A 22,983-nucleotide genomic window follows, 5' to 3' on the forward strand; every position below is an offset into this window, starting at 1 on the left:
TACGGGGATGTTATCATCATGTAATCACTGTGCCATAGGCTGTGTATTATGAGCAGGTGCTCGATCATGTTGAAAGCTGCAGTCGCCATCCCCAAATTTCTCAATGGTGGGAAGCAAGAAGGTGCTTAAAACATCAATGTAGGCCTGTGCTGTGGTAGTGCCACACAAAACAACAAGGGCCCTCCATGAAAAACATGATCACACCATAACACCACTGCCTCCGAATTTTACTGTTGACGCTACACACGTTGGCAGATGATGTTCACCGGACATTCGCCATACCCACACCCTGCCATCAGATCGCCACATCGTTTACCATGATTTGTCACTCCACACAACATTTTTCCACTGTTGAATTGTCCAATGTTTACACTCCTTACACCAAGTGAGGCATCGTTTGGCATTTACCGGTGTGATGTGTAGCTTATTAGCAGCCGCTCAACCATGAAATCCAAGTTTCCTCACCTCCCACCTAACTGTTGCGGTACTTGCAGTGGATCCTGATGCAGTTTGGAATTCTTGTGTGATGGTCTGGATAGATGTCTGCCTATTACACATTATGACTCTCTTCAACTGTCGGCAGTCTTCGTCAGTCAACAGATGAGGTCGGCCTGAACACTTTTTGTGCTGTACGTGTCCCTTCACGTTTCCACTTCACTATCACATTGGAAACCGTGGATATAGGGATGTTCAGGACTGTGGAAATCTCGGGTACAGACACAAGCGACACGCAATCACCTGACCACATAGAAGTCCATGAGTACCACGGAGCACACCATTCTTCTCTCACACAATGTCTAATGACTACTGAGGTTGCTGATATGGAGTACCTGGCAGTAGGTGGCAGCACAGTGCACCTAACAAGAAAAGCGTATGTTTTTGGGGGTGTCTGGATACTTTTGATCACATAGTGTAAGTGTGCGTGGTATAGTACAGAATGAGTGTGTAATTAGGAATGTTGGTAACACTGATTTAAGTGCAGTAGTATCTACACCATTAGGTGATAATAGTTGTTGTTTTGATACTGTGGAGCCTGGGTCAGAAGTATGGGGAAGAATATGTGCCACTGATTTTTGTGCTGTACAGAAAGGAACTGCAGACAGTGAGTTTATGGTAGATAGTATGGAGAATGCATCAGAGAGTAGTATGATGTTAGTTGTGTTGCAAATGTTGTGGATGAGGAAGTATTACAGACAGATTTATTTCTGGAGAATGCAGGTTCATCCCCACTTATGGCAATGCTGCCTTCTCTGAAGGGGAGAGATAAGAGGAGAAGAAGGAAGCAAAATGTTTGCAAGGCTCTTGATCCAGCTATCAAGACTGAATCCTTTCAGGAATGTGTGCCTGAGGATGAGGGTAAATTTGATGCAGTGTTATAGATTATGAGGATAAGGAAACATGTCATGTAATTGTTACTGAATACACAGTCAAACTCTGGAAGACATTGTTTTTGCCAATGAAGACAGTTGGAAACATTAATTTATGGGAACAGGATATGAATAGCGCTATATGGGATAAACTGTCCCCACTAATATCTGCACATAAATATATTTCAACAATTATCATGCATGTGCACACAGTACAAGATATAAGAACGGACTAAATTAACATGGCAGCTCGGATGAGTGACCTGAGACCCAAAGATTAATGTTGTCTATGGTCGATATGGCCTGTTGACGCCACACAGCCAGCCCCCTCCCTGCAGTACAGAGTACTGCATGTGAGTCTTCAGGGAAGACCATGTGGGTATCGACACTGTTGGTGGTCGTATGAGCTGATAGACACACAACTGGAACCTCCACCACAACCAGGGCAGGGTGTGGAGGCGGTCCACCTCAAAGTCGTTAAACCAGCAAGGATGCACAATGCGGCGGCCAGCCCAAGAGTAGGTGGGTTGAACGGCGGATGCTGGGGAGTAGGTGTGGCAAGCCAGGATACTAATAGAGCTGCCCGGCGAGATGAAGGCGCGATTTGTCATCGCGTCGCCTGCACGCGGGAGGGTGAGGCTATGCACAACACTGACGTTTAACTGGTCGTTGTGTGGCAGGGCCACAGTGTCTGTGAGTAGAATGAGAACTCGGTCATCGAGAGTGACAACTGAAATGTCGTCCACTTGGTGTGGGAGTACGTTGCAGAACAGGGTGACTATGGGAGAGGGGGTCTCCATAGTCAATGAAGTAGCAGCTAAACGTGCATACGGGATGGAGGGTGATGCCTGAGAAACCTGCGAAAGGCAATGGGGAGGTGTCAGGTGAACAAAACAGCATGGTGGCCCGAGGAGAAACACTGTCAGTCTCCACGGCAGGAGAGTTGTTAGGAGAATCAAACTGAGGCAGCAGATGGATGTTGGGGTCCACGAATGTCTGTTTGAGTCAGTGTAACAAAACAGTTTGCGGACTGTCTTTGACTATGACGTCGAAAGTTTTATCGCCACACTGGAAGACTATAAAGGGGCTGAGATAAAGTGGTTGCAGAGGTTGTTGAACCCAATCATCTCTCAGCATTACGTGGGAACAAGTGTTGAGAGCAGTTGACATGCAAGCGTCCTGTGGGGAGTGACTGATAGGTGGGTGGAGGCGTGCAAGTTTGAAGTGAGTGTGCAGGGAGGGGGGAAAGTCCTCAGGTACTTGAGGCTGAATGTGTTCCCCTGGTAGGATGGAGTTCTCCCCAAAAACGAATTCTGAGATAGTCCCCTGTAAGTCGTGCTTGTGCCACATTTTTTTAGGCTGAATGGCATGAAGTTTTATTGGAACAAACAATGCGGTGTGATAATAGCTATTTTAGGGATGTCATCCGGCGCTATGGGAATCTGGTGGTAGGCACATTCACAGTCAATAAAACTGAAGATTGTAGCACCGGATAACACATGAGTGAAATCATTTATGTTAGGCACGGGGTAATTGTCCATGACAGTATAAGCTTTTAAACGTCTGTAGTCACCGCACATTCGGAAAGAACTGTCATGTTTGAGGACAAGGTGGCTCAATGCAGACCAGTTGCTGTCTGATGGTTGCAAGATACTTGCCTCCAAAAGTTCGTTAATTTGCTGCAGGGCTGCGCACAACTTAATAGGGTTGAGGTATTAATCTTGTGCCTAATAGAGGGTCATTCCGTCAGTGACTGAATAAACTGAGAACTGCACATGAGACTGATCAGTGTCTTGATGAAAAGTGTTTGGACAGGTAGGGCATAATGAGGCGTAGCCATTAGTGCAAATGCAAAAAGGCAGCATGAAAGTCACATATCTTGTACGTGAGCATGGCGTGCACATGTTTGGAGAGGGCAGCTGTGTGTGCAGCACGGAGCAGGTCGGAATGTGTGGCGACTGTTTGCTGTCAACCTCGCACATGGTACCTGGAGTGGGCAAGAGCGGCGTTGGCGTCACAGGTGGAACAGTGATGGCCGCCAAGTCACGTGGCTGGCGCATGAGAGAGGGAGAATGTTTATCAATATGCGGGGCAGCTGCCCGCGTGTTGGGCGTGGTCATATCGCGCGCGCAACTGTTATTGGAAGCACTGTCTGACACATATGGCAGTGAACGTGGCGAGCGTGCCGGGGATGCGGAGTCTACCAGATACAAATCATCACATGCAATTAATGTTTTTGGACTAACCTGATGAGCATCTGTGTTGGTGTCTGCGGGAGAAACATGATTAGGTGGTGGGACTTTGGACTACAGTTTCAGCAGTGAGGTACGAGCTGCGAAGAGCTCGTTGTAAATGTGTACTATTCATTGTTTCAGCTCATCATTTTCCCAGCAGAGTTGTGCCACCGAGTCATATTCTGACAGTAGGTTAGTGACGCAGGTCACAATGTCGCCCACGAGGGTGGAGCACTCGTGTACTAACTCACATGTCGCTAGAGAAGCAGAACGTGGAACGTAAGTGCGGAATCACAGTATCTGAGTGTTAGTGGGATGGTGTAGAACTGAGCCCTGAACTACATTCAGAGAGAGTTTGAAATGGGATAAAAAATCCATACCGGGAATTGGTTCATCGATGTTGGCAATGTAGAAAGTCCACGGAAAACACAGAGAAGGAGATAGGTGCACCATAACTTTGACAGAGCTGAGGTTTGTAATGTTGATGTGTTGATAGCTCCTAGAAGTGACATCGTCGGTGAAAAGACGGGGGGAGCCATCAATGTAAGTATGACAGACATGTCAGCACCACTGTTGACAAGGAAAACGAGCCGTGACAAAATGTCAGTCACGTACGAAAGACCGCTCAGCTGGGCGGACGAGTGGACGGAGTGCAACGTATGTGGATGCCTGTGAGATTCCCTGCAGGATTCGGCGTCTTTTAGGTCCTGCGGTCGGTGTTTGGGTGCTGACAAGGTAATCGGCGCTTCTTGGCATTATCGCTGAAAATCTTCTGGTATCAGCAGTACGGATGAGCTGGATGCGGTGGTGGTGGTGACTGCGGCAGTGGACGAGGCTTGTCCTCGTTGATTTGTTCCGGCATGTATACCGGCACGTATGGTGCGTGGGCGATCCTGCAGTGCTCGGACAGTGGAGAGAGCGAGCGGATACTCCCAGACAATGTAGGAGGCACGGAGGTGGAGTGAGCCTTGCTTCTGCCAGCTGACGTCCAGTAAGCAGGAGCAGTTGTGCCAACTAGCGGTGAGTGGTGAGCTGGTCGGTGTTGCCATAGCAATGAATGCAGTTGGTCTGTGATGAGGAGACGAGAGCCGATTGACTCGAAGGAGTGCAGTAGCAGGTGGATCAGTAGGTCAGTTGGCAATTTGGCACACCACATTGCCCACAGCATAACGTCTGGCACGGTATGTTCACTCACAAATAACTGAAGGTGGTGCAAGAGTTGTGATGGAGTTCGGTCCCTCAGGTGTTCCTCGTACAAAATCTTGTGGTGAGCAGGCGAGTCGTTCCATTATCGTTTCTTCGTGAAATCGTACTTTGGTGGAGGTGGTGGCGAGAGGAGTAAATCGCAAATGAAGTCCGAGTGATCATAGAAGTGCATGACGAGACACAGGAATTGAGAGTTGTTGTCGGACACATGATGCAACTCGAAAAGATGCTCGGCAAGCACAAACCATGACACAGGGTTGTCTTCTTATAAAGTTGGCAGCTTCGGCAGATGACCTGGGGGAAGGGACAAAGGCGGCTTCTGTGTCCCTTGGGAAACTGGGTGGTCTGTGGCAGAAGAGGCCGTAGAGCAGGCCAGCACAGTAGTTGTGGGTGTGTTACTGGCAAGAACATCTGTAGCAATGGCGGGTTGCATTGTCCATGACATGTCACAAAAACATGACATGGCTGGCACGGTCGGTACCGTGGGAACGAGAGGTTGCGCGATACGTCTATTGGTCCTGTAAACTGGACCGTAGGTTACAGCTACTAATTTGAATTTGCCCACCTCAGAAATATTGTGGAAGACTGGCATGGCAGAACAGGCAGAGCTATGGGAGAGGTGAGTGGCTGAGCACTCGGAACCGGAGCCCCCTGCGAGTGTGGATGGGTTGGTAACTCGTGTGACAAAAGAGTGAGTTCTCCGCGCACGTTGAGAATATGCCCCGTGGTGTCAGACTATAAATCACTGGTGGAACTTGTGGAAGATCACTGCGGTGTGGTAAGATGCCCCTGGAAGGTGAAATGCCGAAAGGTACTCGAACCCACATGGTCAAAAAGTTGAGCAACAGATCTGGGGGGTGCGTAAGGGGAATTTTGCACACAAAAATGTCAATCGTTAGTCTGTAAATGAGGCAAAACTGGAACAGGTCACGACTGATAGTGGCCTGGTGCATTTTGCACAAATGGCGGCATTGCACACTGCACGACAGTAACTGCTGTTGCGGCCCGTCGACAGTCAAAGTATGCGTGCGAATGTAGATCGCTTTGAACATAATACGATCAGTCGGTAAGTACACAGTTCTGAATATTATCCACTTCACACTTCACATGTTGGCGAACACAGTCAGGTGACACAAAACCCGAGTCCATTGTTTGAGCTAATGGTGTAGCACTCGACCGTTGTAGAAAAACAAAGTTTGAGGTTAACGTGGTTGGAGATTGTAAATCACTACGGAGTCACGGAGAGCCAGCCATTGGCGATGGATTGAAGGAGCCCGGCGGTCATAGTCGGGCTTACAAATCTTCGAACAAAGCGTCGGGCGAGGTGGCCGTGGCGGCGCACTCGTAACCTGTCGATTTACAACACCCAGCGAGGAAGGCGTGGAAGACGTAGAAACTTCAGGGTCACCAGTATGGAAACAGGATATGAATAGTGGTATACAGAAGAAACTGTCCCCACATACAAATATCTGCACATACATATATTTTGACAACTATCATACACGTGCACACAGTACAAGGTATAAGAACAGACTGGATTAACATGGGCGGCTAGGATGAGTGACCTGAGTCCCAAAGATAAATGTTGTCTATGGTCAATATGACCTATCTATGCCACAAATTCATTGCAGTGATCGACTGTAATGAAAGTGAAACGACTTAATATGGATATGGTATCACTACTAGCAACAGTGCATGCCTTCATAAGCAGATGGTGGGCAGCTGCGATTGCTGTGGACGAGCAGAGTGATCAACTATGACTGCAGCCATCTTCCACACTGCGGGTCTCTGATTCCCAACTGGGGATGTGCAGCTGCTCTTCCATATGATGAAGGGTGAGCTGACACAGCTCCCCATCATCTGCTTATGAGGGCAGGTACTGTTAGCGGTGGCTGATTTTTTCCGTGTAAACAGGGTCATGGGTGCCCCAGTCATCTTCTCTTGGAAGCTGTGTGCAGCTACTGCTGTGCATGCACAACCCCATGGTAGTACATGGGGTCATTGGCCTTGCTCATTGCCGGAGCTGAGTTGGTGCGGCCACCCAGTGATGAGCGTATGCTGATCAGCACATACTGCAGCAGCTGACGTGCTGCTGCCTACCAGCATATCTCAACTGTTGTGATTTGTGGATAATAAATACACTGCTGGCCATTAAAATTGCTGTACCAACAGATGATAAATGGGTATTCATTGGACAAATATATTATAATAGAACTGACATTTTTACGCAATTTGGGTGCATAGATCATGAGAAATCAGTACCCAGAACAACCACCTCTGGTAACAATGGCCTTGGTATGCCTGGGCAATGAGTCAAACAGAGCTTGGATGGTATGTACAGGTATAGCTGCCCATGCAGCTTCAACGCGATACCACAGTTCATCGAGAGTAGTGACTGGCGTATTTGTGACGAGCCAGTTGCTCGGCCATCATTGATGAGACGTTTTCAATTGGTGAGAGGTCTGGAGAATGTGCTGGCCAAGGCAGCAGTCGAACATTTTCTGTAACACATCTGAAATGTAATGTCTACTGTTCAAAGTGCCATCAATGCGAAGAAGAGGTGACTGAGACATGTAACCAATGGCACCCCATACCATCACGCCGGGTGATATGCAGTATGGCGATGACGAATACACGCTTCCAATTTGTGTGCTCACTGTGATGTCATCAAACACAGATGGAACCATCATGGTGTTGTAAACAGAACCTGGATTTATCCGAAAAAATGACTTTTTGCCATTTGTGCACCCAGGTTCGTCATTGAGTACACCATCGCAGATGCTCCTGTCTGTGATGCAGTGTCAAGGTAACCGCAACCGTGGTCTCCGTGCTGATAGTCTGTGCTGCTGCAAATGTCATTGAACTGTTCGTGAACGTGGTTGTTGTCTTGCAAACATCCCCATCTGTTGACTCAGGGATCTAGACATGGCTGCACCACCCTTTACAGCCATGCGGATAAGATGCGTCTCAGCTAGAGTGCTAGTGATACGAGCACATTGGGATCCAGCACGGCATTCTGTACTACCCTCCTGAACCCATCGATTCCATATTCTGCTAACAGTCATTGTATCTCGACTAACGCAAGCAGCAATGTCGTGATACGATAAACCGAAATTGCAATAGGCTACAATTCGACCTTTATCAAAGTCGGAAACATGATGGTACATATTTCTCCTCCTTACACAAGGCATCACAACAACGTTTCACCAGGCAATGCAGGTCACCTGCTGTTTGTGTACGAGGAATCGGTTGGAAACTTTCCTCATGTCAGCACGTTGTAGGTGTTGCCGCCGGCGCTAACCTTGTGTGAGTGCTCTGAAAAGCTAATCATTTGCATATCACTGCATCTTCTTCCTGTTGGTTAAATTTTGCACGTGTAGCATGTCATCTTCATAGTGTAGCAATTTTAATGGCCAGTAGTGTATTTCATGTTTCAGTATTGTTTTAATGTTGCCATCAGGTGTCAGACAGGAATGTACCTGCAGAGTCAGCATTACCTAGAGTTCTGCTTGATTCTCCATTGACCTCCTGACTTCGACTTGACCGTGAACCATCACACACCACAGTGCCAGCATGGTTGGCCACTACTGTACCAGCAATGACAAAGACATTACAGGTGGAGCACAAGTTTGGATAGCACAGGCATAGAGAAGGAAATTGGTTTCATTATTTACAAAGGCACCATGCTAGTATTTGTCTTTAAAGATTTAGGAAAATCTAAACTGGAATAGCCAGACACAGAGTTGAGCCCACTTTTCCCAAACATGAGCCAAACACAGTAAATACTGCACAAACCCACTTAGTTTGAAAACACAATCAGACAGATATTCCACACAAATAATATAAAAAATTCAACCAGTGAAAGCGATGACTACAATTTACATCTTTGTACTTGGAAACTTATTATCTTTCATATTACAGTTACACTCAGTTTCAAGACTATATCTTATTTAATTAAACTATTCCAATGCTGTTACCTAATTTAGCTAAAATATTCTTGAGACCTTTTTCTCTGAAATTTGCCGTTGGGTTTTATTCACTACATTCGAGGGTGATTCAAATGAAAACCTTAAATTTGCAATAACAAATCGAAATTTCGCGCTGTTATCCTGTAAGTTGGAAAGAATGCTACAAGTAGATGGCAGCATAGTGCACATACACACATACCGTTGAAGAATCAGTATAAAGATGGCTGCCCCACTTGTGACTTGCATCAGGAAAAGACAGCATTCTGTTATTTGGTTTTTGCGTAGTGGAGGTGTGATACCTATTGAAATTCATTGACGAATGAAGGTTCAGTACGGTGATGCATGTTTGTCACAGCAGCAAGTCTATGAATGGAGTAGGAAGTTCGCGAATGGTGTGACTTGAGTGGAAGATGCTCCTCGTTCAGGTCAGGCACAACAAGTTGTGACTCCACAGAACACTGCAGTAGTTCAAGCCATAGTGAAGGAAATCCACTGAGTGATGCTGAATGACATTGCAGCATGTTTACCGATTAGTCATGGGTCAGCACACCACATTGTGCATGATGTGCTCAAGTTTCACAAAGTGTCTGCAAGATGGGTGCCATAGCAGTTGACTGCTGAAATGAGAGAACGATGTGTTGATGCATGTGAAGAACTTCTTTGGTACTTTGAATGAGAAGGTGATGGCTTCCTTGCAAGAATCATTACTGGGGATGAAACCTGGGTTCACTTCCACCAACTGGAAATGAAGAGAGCGAGCAAGGAATGGCGGCATTCCTCATCACCAAAACCAAAGAAGTTTCGAACAGAACTATCAGCAGGGAAGGTTATGCTGACTCTCGTTTGGAATGAAAAAGGCATCATTTTGGAGCATTACATACCTAGAGGAACCAATGTCACCAGTGCATCATATATACATCTCTTAAAAAATAATCTGCGGCCTGCAATCAAATAAAAGTGACGTGGATTTCTGTCAGCAGGTGTCCTTTTGCAACTTGACAATGCAAGGCCCCACATTGCCTCTACAACAGTTGCAACAATCACAGACTTGCAATTTGAGTGTCTTCATCATCTACCATACTGACCAGACCTTGCCCCAAGTGATTTCCATATGTTTGGACTACTCAGAGACGTAATGGAAGGAAAGAAGTTCCGTTCTGATGAGGAGGTATACCATGTGGTGCACGAGTGGTCGCATGGACTACCGAAAGAATTTTTTCTAAAGGAATTTATTCACTTTGTAAGTGCTGGAGGACTTGCATTTAATGTAGGGGAGATTATGTTGGAAAGTGATACAGCTTTGAACCACTTCTGCTCAATAAATAATATTTAAAAAAATATTTAAGGTTTTTATTTGACTCACCCTCATATATGGTGTATCCCATGGCTGATTTATTTTGGAAGTTGATATGAATCATTTACATTAAAAACACTCAAATACAAAATAATCCTTTTGTGAGCAGGAAAGGGTAAACATGCACTATTACAAGAAGGGTATTTCATATTAGGTAAATCACATAATATATCAAATAATCATCATGATCCCTAAGAAAAGTCACTTAACCTTTATGACTGACCTAGCTGGTTTTCCAGCATTTCCAGGTGATTCCAGTCTTCTATTAAGCAGGAAAAGGAATCATGTATATTAACAGTGTAAAATTATAGTTTTTTACTTACATGTTATGGAGAATGTACTTTATAGAATCAGAACTTTTACAAACTCACTATAAAATTAATTCCACCAATACATGAACTATTAACAACAATTTTAGTTAGGCTTTGATGAGGTGTCCTTTTGAGGTCCACAGCCTTCACAAGCCACATTCATCTTGAAACTGTCACTGATATCACTGGGCACCATATATTATGAAAGATATTCAAATATCTGTTACTCAGTTGTCATCCACACCCTGCAAGTCATCCAACCTGTTCAAAAGATGTCTACAAGTCAACTGAGTTCTGGTAAAGCAGCTTTCCACCTGTTACTCCAGGAACGTATCCAGTGGCTGTTTCATGTGGTACTCTGACTATCAAAAACTTTCCTCCTTGATCTTTTCAACTGAAATTTAATAACACGTTTGGATCACTGTTATGAGTATGTTACACATAATTTATCACTTTTGTGGGGACCGCATTATATGGAACTTCTCATAAACAGTAGGGTACACACGAGCAGGCTATTGAACAGTACACACTTACATGACAATTCAACAAAATAAGGATGGCTCAGTGAATCAAGGACCTCCATTGTTGTATTGTTCCTTGCCCTCCACCATACCCTTCCTTCCTAACTACATCTTCTTGTATTCCACCCTTCTTCTCTTGAAAAATGTATCTGCTAGACACAGAGCAAGACCAAGATGGAGAGAGAGAGAGAGAGAGAGAGAAGTATACAAGTTATTAAAAGTGGCTCTGTACTCATTCCTGAAAATATCTTAAAGAATCTTAACCAGAAAGTTAAATAATATGTAGGGGTCTTAGAACTGTGAAGGCTTCTAGTACATTATAAGTTCAAAAGTGAGGCAGTTTTTATTGGTTGGGGGAAATTTACTACACTTTGTGAGCATCCTCTAGAGTTGACAAGATTATTATGATGTTAACAGTTCTAGCTTCTGAAATTAATTCAAGCAGTACTCTCTTGTCAAGCATTCCGTCATCATTACTATTACTACCTACTGCATTGTACCTAACAAACTGCTACCTTTTCATTCAAAGTGTCAACAATGCACACTTGCCCAGCATTTGTTGGATACTTTCTGGAGACAGTCATAACATACGTTTACTGTTTGGACAAATATATCAAAAAGTATGAGGAAACTACATTACCCACAAACAGTTTTATTCATATATAAAAAGGAAATTGTAGCACAGACTCAAGTTCCATATTTGTAAACTGTTTTCTGTTTCAGGCCTCTTCTGCTTTGATCAACCCCTGTTATTAGTCAGGGATCCAATTATAGCCAGTTACATCCTGTCTACAGACTTCAGCAGTTTTGTGAACCGCAACTTTCACCTTTCTCCAGACACTGATCCACTGGTTGGAAGAGGTCTGCTTGCACTCAGAGGCAACAGGTACGTCTTAATAGCTTTTCTTAAGGAGGCTTTCAGATCTTTATCTCTTAGCCAAATTGTGATTATTTGCATCATGATCCTGATTGACAGATTCAGTTTTGTAATTCACTATGATGGTACTGTAAATGGTTCTCTTTTAGTGTGATTCACTTTAACACAGGGGCGGCCAAGATACTGCATCACAGGCATTGTCCAGGCATGAGTGCCAAAGTGCTTAGCCTTGCTACACATATCCCCCAGCACTATGCCATGCTCTCTGAGTGCCAGGAGGGGAAGCGGGGAAAACTGCAAAGAACATGCTGCATTTAAATGGCAGGGCAGTTGCACTGCATACTATGTTTGTTGTTGTTGTGGTCTTCAGTCCTGAGACTGGTTTGATGCAGCTCTACATGCTACTCTATCATGTGCAAGCCTCTTCATCTCACAGTACCTACTGCAACCTACATCCTTCTGAATGTGCTTAGTGTATTCATCTCTTGGTCTCCCACTATGATTTTTACCCTCCACGCTGCCCTCCAATACTAAACTGGTGATCCCCTGATGCCTCAGAACATGTCCTACCAACCGATCCCTTCTTCTGGTCAAGTTGTGCCACAAACTTCTCTCCTCCACAATCCTATTCAATACTTCCTCATTAGTTATGTGATCTACCCATCTAATCTTCAGCATTCTTCTGTAGCACCACATTTCAAAAGCTTTTATTGTCTTCTTGTCCAAACTATTTATTGTCCATGTTTCACTTCCATACATGGCCACACTCCATACAAATACTTTCACAAATGACTACTTCACACTTAAATCTATACTCCATGTTAACAAATTTCTCTTCTTCAGAAACACTTTCCTTGCCATTGCCAGTCTACATTTTACATCCTCACTACTTCAACCATCATCAGTTATATTACTCCCCAAATAGCAAAACTCCTTTACTACTTTAAGTGTCTCATTTCCTATTCTAATTCCCTCAGCATCACCCGACTTAATACGACTACGTTCCATTATCCTCGTTTTGCTTTTGTTGATGTTCATCTTATACCCTCCTTTCAAGACACTACCCATTCCGTTCAACTGCTCTTCCAAGTCCTTTGCTGTCTCTGACAGAATTACGATGTCATCGGCGAACCTCAACATTTTTATTTCTTCTCCATGGATTTTAATACCTACTCCAAATTTTTCTTTTGATTCCTTCACTGCTTGCTCAATATACAGATTGAATAACATCGGGGAGAGACTACAACCCTGTCTCGCTCCCTTCCCAACCACTGCTTCCCTCTCATGTCCCTCAACTCTTATAAGTGCCATCTGCTTTCTGTACAAATTGTAAATAGCCTTTTGCTCCCTGTATTTTACCCCTGCTACCTGCAGAATTTGAAAGAGAGTATTCCAATCTACATTGTCAAAAGGTTTCTCTAAGTCTACAAATGCTAGAAACGTAGGTTTGCCCTTCCTTAATCTAGCTTCTAAGGTAAGTCGTAGGGACAGTATTGCCTCACGTGTTCCAACATTTCTACGGAATCCAAACTAATCTTCCCCGAGGTCGGCTTCTACTAGTTTTTCCATTTGTCTGTAAAGAATTCGTGTTAGTATTTTGAAACTGTGGCTTATTAAACTGATTGTTCAGTAATTTTCACATCTGTCAACACCTGCTTTCTTTGGGATTGGAATTATTATATTCTTCTTGGAGTCTGAGGGTATTTCGCCTGTCTCATACATCTTGCTCACCAGATGGAAGAGTTTTGTCAGGACTGGCTCTCCCAAGGACGCCAGTAGTTCCAATGGAATGTTGTCTACTCCGGGGGCCTTGTTTCGACTCGTGTCTTTCAGTGCTCTGTCAAACTCTTCACGCAGTATCGTATCTCCCATTTCATCTTCATCTACATCCTCTTCCGTTTCCATAATATTGTCCTCAAGTACATTGCCCTTGTATAGACTCTGTATATACTCCTTCCAGCTTTCTGCTTTCCCTTCTTTGCTTAGAACTGGGTTTCCATCTGAGCTCTTGATGTTCATACAAGTGGTTCTCTTCTCTCCAAAGGTCTCTTTAATTTTCCTGTAGGCAGTATCTATCTTACCCCTAGTGAGATAAGCATCTACATCCTTACATTTGTCCTCTAACCATCCCTGCTTAGCCATTTTGCACTTCGTGTCGATCTCATTTTTGAGACGTTTGTATTCCTTTTTGCCTGCTTCATTTTCTGCATTTTTACATTTTCTCCTTTCATCAATTAAATTCAATATTTCTTCTGTTACCCAAGGGTTTCTACTAGCTCTCGTCTTTTTACCTACTTGATCCTCTGCTGCCTTCACTACTCTGTCCCTCAAAGCTACCCATTCTTCTTCTATGGTATTTCTTTCCCCTATTCCTCTCAATTGTTCCCTTATGCTCTCCCTGAACTCTGTACAACCTCTGGTTTAGTCAGTTTATCCAGGTCCCATCTCCTTAAATTCCCACCTTTTTTCAGTTTCTTCAGTTTTAATCTACAGGTCATAACTAATAGATTGTGATCAGAGTCCACATCTGCCCCTGGAAATGTCTTACAATTTAAAACCTGCTCCCTAAAAATCTGTCCTACCATTATATAATCTATCTGATACCTTTTAGTATCAGGGTTCTTCCATGTGTACAACCTTCTTTCATGGTTCTTAAACCAAGTGTTAGCTATGATTAAGTTGTGCTCTGTGCAAAATTCTACCAGGCAGCTTCCTCTTTCATTTCTTAGCCCCAATCCATATTCACCTACTACGTTTCCTTCTCTTCCTTTTCCAATACTCGAATTCCAGTCACCCATGACTATTAAATTTTCGTCTCCCTTCACTATCTGAATAATTTATTTTATTTCATCGTACATTTCTTCAATTTATTCATCATCTGCAGAGCTAGTTGGCATATAAACTTGTACTACTGTAGTAGGCATTGGCTTTGTGTCTATCGTGGCCACAATAATGCGTTCACTATGTTGTTTGTAGCAGCTTACCCGCACTCCTATTTTTTTATTCATTATTAAACCTACTCCTGCATTACCCATATTTGACTTTGTATTTATAACCCTGTAGTCACCTGACCAAAAGTCTTGTTCCTCCTGCCACTGAACTTCACTAATTCCCACTATATCTACCTTTAACCTATCCATTTCCCTTTTTAAATTTTCTAACCTACCTGTCCGATCAAGGGATCTGACAATCCACACTTCGATCTATAGAACGCCAGTTTTCTTTCTCCTGATAACGACATCCTCTTGAGTAGTCCCCACCCGGAGATACAAATGGGGGACTATTTTACCTCCGGAATATTTTACCCAAGAGGACGCAGTCATCATTTAATCATACAGTAAAGCTGCATGCCCTCAGGAAAAATTATGGCCGTAGTTTCCCGTTGCTTTCAGCCGTTCGCAGTTCCAGCACAGCAAGGCCGTTTTGGTTATTGTTACAAGGACAGATCAGTCAATTATCCAGACTGTTGCCCTTGCAACTACTGAAAAGGCTACTGCTCCTATTCAGGAACCACACGTTTGTCTGGCGTCTCAACAGATACCCCTCCATTGTGGTTGTACCTACGGTATGGCTATCTGTATCGCTGAGGCACGCAAGCCTCCCCACCAACGGCAAGGTTCATGGTTCATGGGGGAGGGGGGGGGGGGGGCTGCATACTATTGCGTTTTATATTTCACATCTCTTAACAACATATCTACATCTACATCTACATCCATACTCCGCAAGCCAATTGATGGTGTGTGGCAGAAAGTACCTTGAGTACCTCCATCAGATCTCCCTTCTATCCCACTCTTGTGTTGTTCGTAGAAAGAAAGATTCTCATTGTGCCTCTGTGTGGGCTATAATCTCTCTGATTTTATCCTCATGGTCTCTTCATGAGATATACATAGGAGGGAGCAATATACTGGTTGACTCCTCAGTGAAGGTATGTTGTCAAAACTTCAACAAAAGCCAGTACCGAGCTACGGAGCGTCTCTCTTGCAGAGTCTTCCACTGGAGTTTATCTATCATCTCTGTTATGCTTTTGCAATTACTAAATGATCCTGTAATGAAGCATGCTGCTCTCCGTTGGATCTTCTCTATCTCTTCTATCAACCCTGCCTGGTACGGATCCCACACAGGTGAGCAGTATTCAAACAGTGGGTGAACAAGTGTACTGTAATCTACTTCCTTTGTTTTTGGACTGCATTTACTTAGGATTCTTCCAATGAATCTCAGTCTGGCATCTGCTCTACTGACAATTAATTTTATAGGGTCGTTAGATTGTAAATCACTCCTACTACCTACTCCCAGATTATTTATAGAACTGACTTCTTATGACCTGCTATATTGTAGCTAAATGATAAAGGATCTTTCTTACTATGTATTCACAACACATTACACTTGTCTACATTGAGATTCAACTGCCATTCCCTGCACCATGAGTCAATTCGTTGCAGATCCTCTTCCATTTCAGCACAATTTTCCATTGTTACAACCTCTCGATATACTACAGCATCATCCACAAAAAGCCTCAGTGAACTTCCGATGTTATCCACAAGATCATTTATATATATTGTGAATAGCAATGGTCCTACGACACTCCCCTATGACACACCTGAAACCAGTCTGACTTCGGAAGACTTCTCTCCATTGAGAATGACATGCTGCTTTCTGTAATCTAGGAACTCTTCAATCCAATCACACAATCAGTCTGATAGTCCATATGCTCTTATGTTGTTCATTAAAAGACTGTGGGGAACTGTATCAAACACCTCGAAGAAGTCAAGAAACACGGCATCTACCTGGTAACCCGTGTCTATAGCCCTCTGAGTCTTGTGGACAAATAGCGCGAACTGAGTTTCACACGATCATCTTTTTCGAAACGCATGCTGATTCCCACATAGTAGATTTCTAGTCTCCATAAAAATCATTATACTCAAACATAATACATGTTCCAAAATTCTACAACTGATCGATGTTAGAGATATAGGTCTATAGATTTGCACATCTGTTCGATGTCCCTTCTTGGGAACAGGGATGACCTGTGCCCTTTTCCAATCTTTTGGAATGGTATGCTCTTCTAGATTAGATGTTTAGGTTAGATTTACTTTCCTTCCAATTGACCCATAGTGAGGAGGTACTCCTGGATGTGGAACATGTCAGAAAACAATACATGACAAATATTTACAACTAAAACAAATAAGCTAATGTACCATTCCACAGGTCCCAAGTGGAATGATCGTCATTTCTTAATGAACATTATATGAAAGAGTCATTTTACAAATACTAATTCACTGAATTTAAAATAAAAAAGTTTATTTATTTATTTATAAGGTAATAAACATGTAACACAACTACTATAATACTTATTTTCGAAATGCAATACTTATTTCGAAATGTAAAAGTGACAATAACAAATGTAATTGTTGGGTTCAGATTAATGATATGAATATAATAGAGGGAAACATTCCACGTGGGAAAAATATATCTAAAAACAAAGATGATGTGACTTACCAAACAAGAGTGCTGTCAGGTCGATAGACACACAAACAAAGACAGCCATACACACAAAATTCAAGCTTTAGCAACCAATGGTTGCTTCTTCAGGAAAGAGGGAAGGAGAAGGAAAGACGAAAGGATGTGGGTTTTAAGGGAGATGGTAAGAAGTCGTTCCAATCCCGGGAGCGGAAAGACTTTCCTTACGGGGAGAAAAGGACAGGTATACAATCTCACACACACACACACACACACACACACACACACACACACACACACACACACACACACACACATATCCATCCGCATACAAACAGACACAAGCAGACATTTGTAAAGGCAAAGAGTTTGGGCAGAGATAGGAGGAAATACAGCAGAGGCAAAGATGTTCTTGAAATTGGCGGAGGTTGAGGCCTGGTGGGTAACGGGAAGAGAGGATTTACTGAAGGGCAAGTTCCCATCTCTGGAGTTCTGACAGGTTGGTGTTAGTGGGAAGTATCCAGATAACCCGGACGGTGTAACACTGTGCCAAGATGTGCTGGCCGTGCACCAAGGCATGTTTAGCTACAGGGTGATCCTCATTACCAACAAACACTGTCTGCCTGTGTCCATTCATGTGAATGGACAGTTTGTTGCTGGTCATTCCCACATACAAGGCTTCAGAGTGTAGGCAGGTCAGTTGGTAAATCACGTGGGTGCTTTCACACGTGGCTCTGCCTTTGATCTTGTACACCTTCCGGGTTACAGGACTGGAGTAGGTGGTGGTGGGAGGGTGCATGGGACAGGTTTTACACGGGGGGAAGTTACAAGGGTAGGAGCCAGAGGGTAGGGAAGGTGGTTTGGGGATTTCATAGGGATGAACTAAGAGGTTACGAAGGTTAGGTGGATGGCGGAAAGACACTCTTGGTGGAGTGGGGAGGATTTCATGAAGGATGGATCTCATTTCAGGGCAGAATTTGAGGAAGTCGTATCCCTGCTGGAGAGCCACATTCAGAGTCTGATCCAGTCCCGGAAAGTATCCTGTCACAAGTGGGGCACTTTTGTGGTTCTTCTGTGGGAGGTTCTGGGTTTGAGGGGATGATGAAGTGCCTCTGATTATTTGCTTCTGTACCAGATTGGGAGGGTAGTTGCGGGATGCGAATGCTGTTTTCAGGTTGTTGGTGTAGTGGCTCAGGGATTCCGGACTGGAGCAAATTCGTTTGCCACGAAGACCTAGGCTGTATGGAAGGGACCATTTGATGTGGAATGGGTGGCAGCTGTCATAATGGAGGTACTGTTGCTTGTTGGTGGGTTTGATGTGGACGGACGAGTGAAGCTGGCCATTGGACAGATGGAGGTCAACGTCAAGGAAAGTGGCATGGGATATGGAGTAGGACCAGGTGAATCTGATGGAACCAAAGGAGTTGAGGTTGGAGAGGAAATTCTGGAGTTCTTCTTCACTGTGAGTCCAGATCATGAAGATGACATCAATAAATCTGTACCAAACTTTGGGTTGGGAGGCCTGGGTAACCAAGAAGGATTCCTCTGAGCGACCCACGAATAGGTTGGCATACGAGGGGGCCATCCTGGTACCCATGGCTGTTCCCTTTAATTGTTGGTATGTCTGGCCTTCAAAAGTAAAGAAGTTGTGGGTCAGGATGAAGCTGGCTAAGGTAATGAGGAAAGAGGTTTTAGGTAGGGTGGCAGGCGATCGGCGTGAAAGGAAGTGCTCCATCACAGCAAGGTGCTGGACATGTGGAATATTTGTGTATAAGGAAGTGGCATCAATGGTTACAAGGATGGTTTCTGGGGGTAACGGATTGGGTAAGGATTCCAGGCGTTCAAGAAAGTGGTTGGTGTCTTTGATGAAGGATGGGAGACTGCATGTAATGTGTTGAAGGTGTTGATCTACGTAGGCAGAGATATGTTCTGTGGGGGCTTGGTAACCAGCTACAATGGGGCGGTTGGGATGATTGGGTTTGTGAATTTTAGGAAGAAGGTAGAAGGTAGGGGTGCGGGGTGTCGGTGGGGTCAGGAGGTTGATGGAGTCAGGTGAAAGGTTTTGTAGGGGGCCTAAGGTTCTGAGGATTCCTTGAAGCTCTGCCTGGACATCAGGAATGGGATTACCTTCGCAAACTTTGTATGTGGTGTTGTTTGAAAGCTGACGCAGTCCCTCAGCCACATACTCCCGACGATCAAGTACCATGGTCATGGAACCCTTGTCCGCCGGAAGAATGACAAAGGATCGGTCAGCCTTCAGATCACGGGTAGCTTGGGCTTCAGCAGTGGTGATGTTGGGAGTAGGATTAAGGTTTCTTAAGAAGGATTGAGAGGCAAGGCTGGAAGTCAGAAATTCCTGGAAGGTTTGGAGAGGGTGATTTTGAGGAAGAGGAGGTGGATTCAATTGTGATGGAGGACAGAACTGTTCCAGGCAGAGTTCAATTTGGATAGTGTCTTGGGGAGTTGGATCATTGGGAGTAGGATTAGGATCATTTTCCTGCGTGGCAAAGCGATATTTCCAGCAGAGACTGCGAGTGTAGGACAGTAAATTTTTGACAAGGGCTGTTTGGTTGAATCTGGGAGTGGGGCTTAAGGTGAGGCCTTTGGAAAGGACAGAGGTTTCGGATTGGGAGAGAGGTTTGGAGGAAAGGTTAACTACTGAGTTGGGGTGATGTGGTTCCAGACTGTGTTGATTGGAATTTTGAGGTTTTGGAGGGAGTGCAGCTGGAAGTGGGAGATTGAGTAGATGGGAGAGACTGGGTTTGTGTGCAATGAGAGGAGGTTGAGGTTTGCTGGAAAGGTTGTGAAGGGTGAGTGAGTTGCCTTTCCGGAGGTGGGAAATTAGGAGATTGGATAGTTTTTTGAGGTGGAGGGTGGCATGCTGGTCTAATTTGCGGTTGACCTGTGGGAGGATGCTCTGAACAGCCGGTGTGGATGTGGAAGAGGAAAGATTGAGGACTTTTATTCAGGATAGGAGTTGATGGGTGTGTTCATTGGCTGAGTTGATGTGTAGGTGAAGGATTAGGTGGGTGAGGGCAATGGATTGTTCAGTTTGGAACTGGTATAGGGACTGGTGGAAAGAAGGGTTGCAGCCAGGGATGGGAACTTTGTGTGAGGTCTTTGGGGGTAATGCCAAATGTCAGACAAGCCTGAGAAAATAAAATATGGGATCGCAATCTGGTTAGGGTGAAGGCATGTTTGCAGAGGGAATGTAAATATCGACCTGCCAGCACTTTTGTTTGGTAAGTCTCATCATCTTTGTTTTAGATATATTTTTCCCACGTGGAATGTTTCCCTCTATTATATTCATATCATTAATTTGAACCCAACAATTACGTTTGTTATTGTCACTGTTGCATTTCGAAATCTTTTCTGTCATCTTATTTTCTCTTTCTGTTTTTGCCAGTAGTTTCACTTTGTATTCACCTTCTCTTTTTCACTGTAATCTACTATACAATTTTGTCCCGCCTATATATACTCAATAATACGTAACCCACTTCGAAACCATAACCAAAAAAAATTTTTTTTCGCTTTCAACACTACCGCTGCTATAAAATCCACTGTTTCTAGTTCACAAACAGTTCCTTTCACCTATTAAACAACCATTTCAGCTAGTTCTAATAACTTTCGCTTTATTTTCATTTCCGTTTTTCCCACATCACTGATCATTTTTAGCCGCTTCCCACAGGTTTTAACGTCATTATTTCTTCATCAGACAATTGTTAGGCTCATTTTCATAGTCTGCCACCACAAAACCACTCATTTTAATAGATTTACACGTAGTTTTTTCGAAATTTTCCCGAATTTCTCCACCCTTTAACGTGTTTTGGCGGCAACACAACCACCTAACCTTTGTGCATATCGTTGTCTAACAACCCAGGTTCACCACAGGATCAACATAGCCCAGCTTTAGCCAACACATTTTCGCCTTTTTTCACACCAGATCTCCAGTTGCTTTCTAGTTCACCTTTATCTCTCACCATATATTTTTTATTTTCATTTTCATTTCAGCCTCATGTTACACTTTCCATCTTCTAATACCATGTCACCCCCACAACACCCTCACAACAACTCCATTAAGTTTTATTTACATTCCCTCCGCAAACATGTCTTCGCCCTAGCTAGATTACGCTCCCATATTTAATTTTCTCAGGCTTGTCTGACATTTGCCCTTAGCCCCAAAGGTCTCACACTTAAAGTTCCCATCTCTGGCTGCAACCCTTCTTTTCATCAGTCCCTATACCAGTTCCAAACTAAACAATCCATTGCCCTCACCCACCTAATCCTTCACCTACACATCAACTTAGCCAATGAACACACCTGTCAACCCCTATCCTTAATAAAAGTGCTCAATCTTTCCTCTCCCTCATCCACACCGGCTGTTCAGAGCATCCTCCTACAGGCCACTTTCCTTGACGTTAACCTCCATCTGTCCAATGGCCAGCTTCACTCGTCCGTCCACATCAAACCCACCAACAAGCAACAGTACCTCCATTATGACAGCTGCCACCCATTCCACATCAAACGATCCCTTCCCTACAGCCTAGGTCTTCGTGACAAACGAATCTGCTCCAGTCCAGAAACCCTAAACCATTACACCAACAACCTGAAAACAGCTTTCGCATCCCGCAACTATGCTTCCGATCTGGTACAGAAGCAAATAACCAGAGCCACTTCCTCATCCCCTCAAACCCAGAACCTCCCACAGAAGAACCACAAAAGTGCCCCACTTGTGACAGGATACTTTCCGGGACTGGATCAGACTCTGAATGTGGCTCTCCAGCAGGGATATGACTTTGTAACGGAACTGAAACGATGGTAGGCCGCCAGTAATTTGGAGCCCGCGCGTCGGAAACGGGCGCGCTGGTGTGAGACTGCCAAGGAGTGCACCCTGATGCCATCTATTGGCGAAACCGGGAATTAGCGCTACATGTCAGACAATGCACTAAGCTCTCGGAGTCAAATGTATTCTTTTTCTTGCTAATTATAAGTTATTACTGTATAATTTAATGTTGCAAAGTGATAGTAGTAAATTATTATGACTGGTATGAACTCCAGGGTAATAAATATAAATTTTATTGAATACTAAATGATTTCGGTAAAAAGGTAGTAGGGGAACGCCCCCACTCTTAGTGATACGAGCATAGCTAAGGGTAGCAGGAGACACAGAGACTGAACAATAGAATGGCCTGGGGAGTGTTGACGTGATCGGACGTGTGTATCTGTGCTCACGCAAAAGTGGTTGTGCAACAGCGAAGAGGCAAATATCATCGCCATTTGTGGAGTAAAATGCAATGAATGGTTATTGAAGCAGCCTCTATGCCACTGGGGCTAATTGTAAGAGTTCCTGCGCCCAGATTTTATGGTGGACGTGCAGTAGCTTATACGAGTGCTACGGCTTGTAGTCCCAGCCGTCATTAAGTGCATGAGGCTTGAAGAGCTGCATTAGCCACATGCATATCACCACCAGCACCGACACGTCTACCCAAGGCAAGACTGCTTGCAATTGTGAATTCGAACTTTGTAGAAATGTAAAAGGAGAATACCAGTTTTCTTTTATGCAATTACAGAGGACAGAATATAGGAATGAGTAAAATTATGAGGCATGTTGTTCATCGTAAAGTGTAGTAACCTCAAACATAGTATAGTGAAATCAAACTGAGGCCACCATCGCCTCTTCCATTTACA

The 22,983-nt window shown here is 44.1% G+C and overlaps 1 protein-coding gene across 1 annotated transcript in view; it reads left to right on the plus strand.

The window, feature by feature from the left end:
* LOC126284567 (cytochrome P450 6k1-like) overlaps positions 1–22,983 on the plus strand; it is a 95,991-nt gene that overhangs the window by 26,680 nt on the left and 46,328 nt on the right. Inside the window, exon 3 of the mRNA XM_049983580.1 lies at positions 11,685–11,847. Coding sequence (XP_049839537.1) covers positions 11,685–11,847 — 163 coding nt within the window. The remainder of the gene's footprint in view (positions 1–11,684; positions 11,848–22,983) is intronic.

This window comes from Schistocerca gregaria, chromosome 8 (assembly GCF_023897955.1).
Source record: "Schistocerca gregaria isolate iqSchGreg1 chromosome 8, iqSchGreg1.2, whole genome shotgun sequence".
Lineage (NCBI taxonomy): Eukaryota > Metazoa > Arthropoda > Insecta > Orthoptera > Acrididae > Schistocerca > Schistocerca gregaria.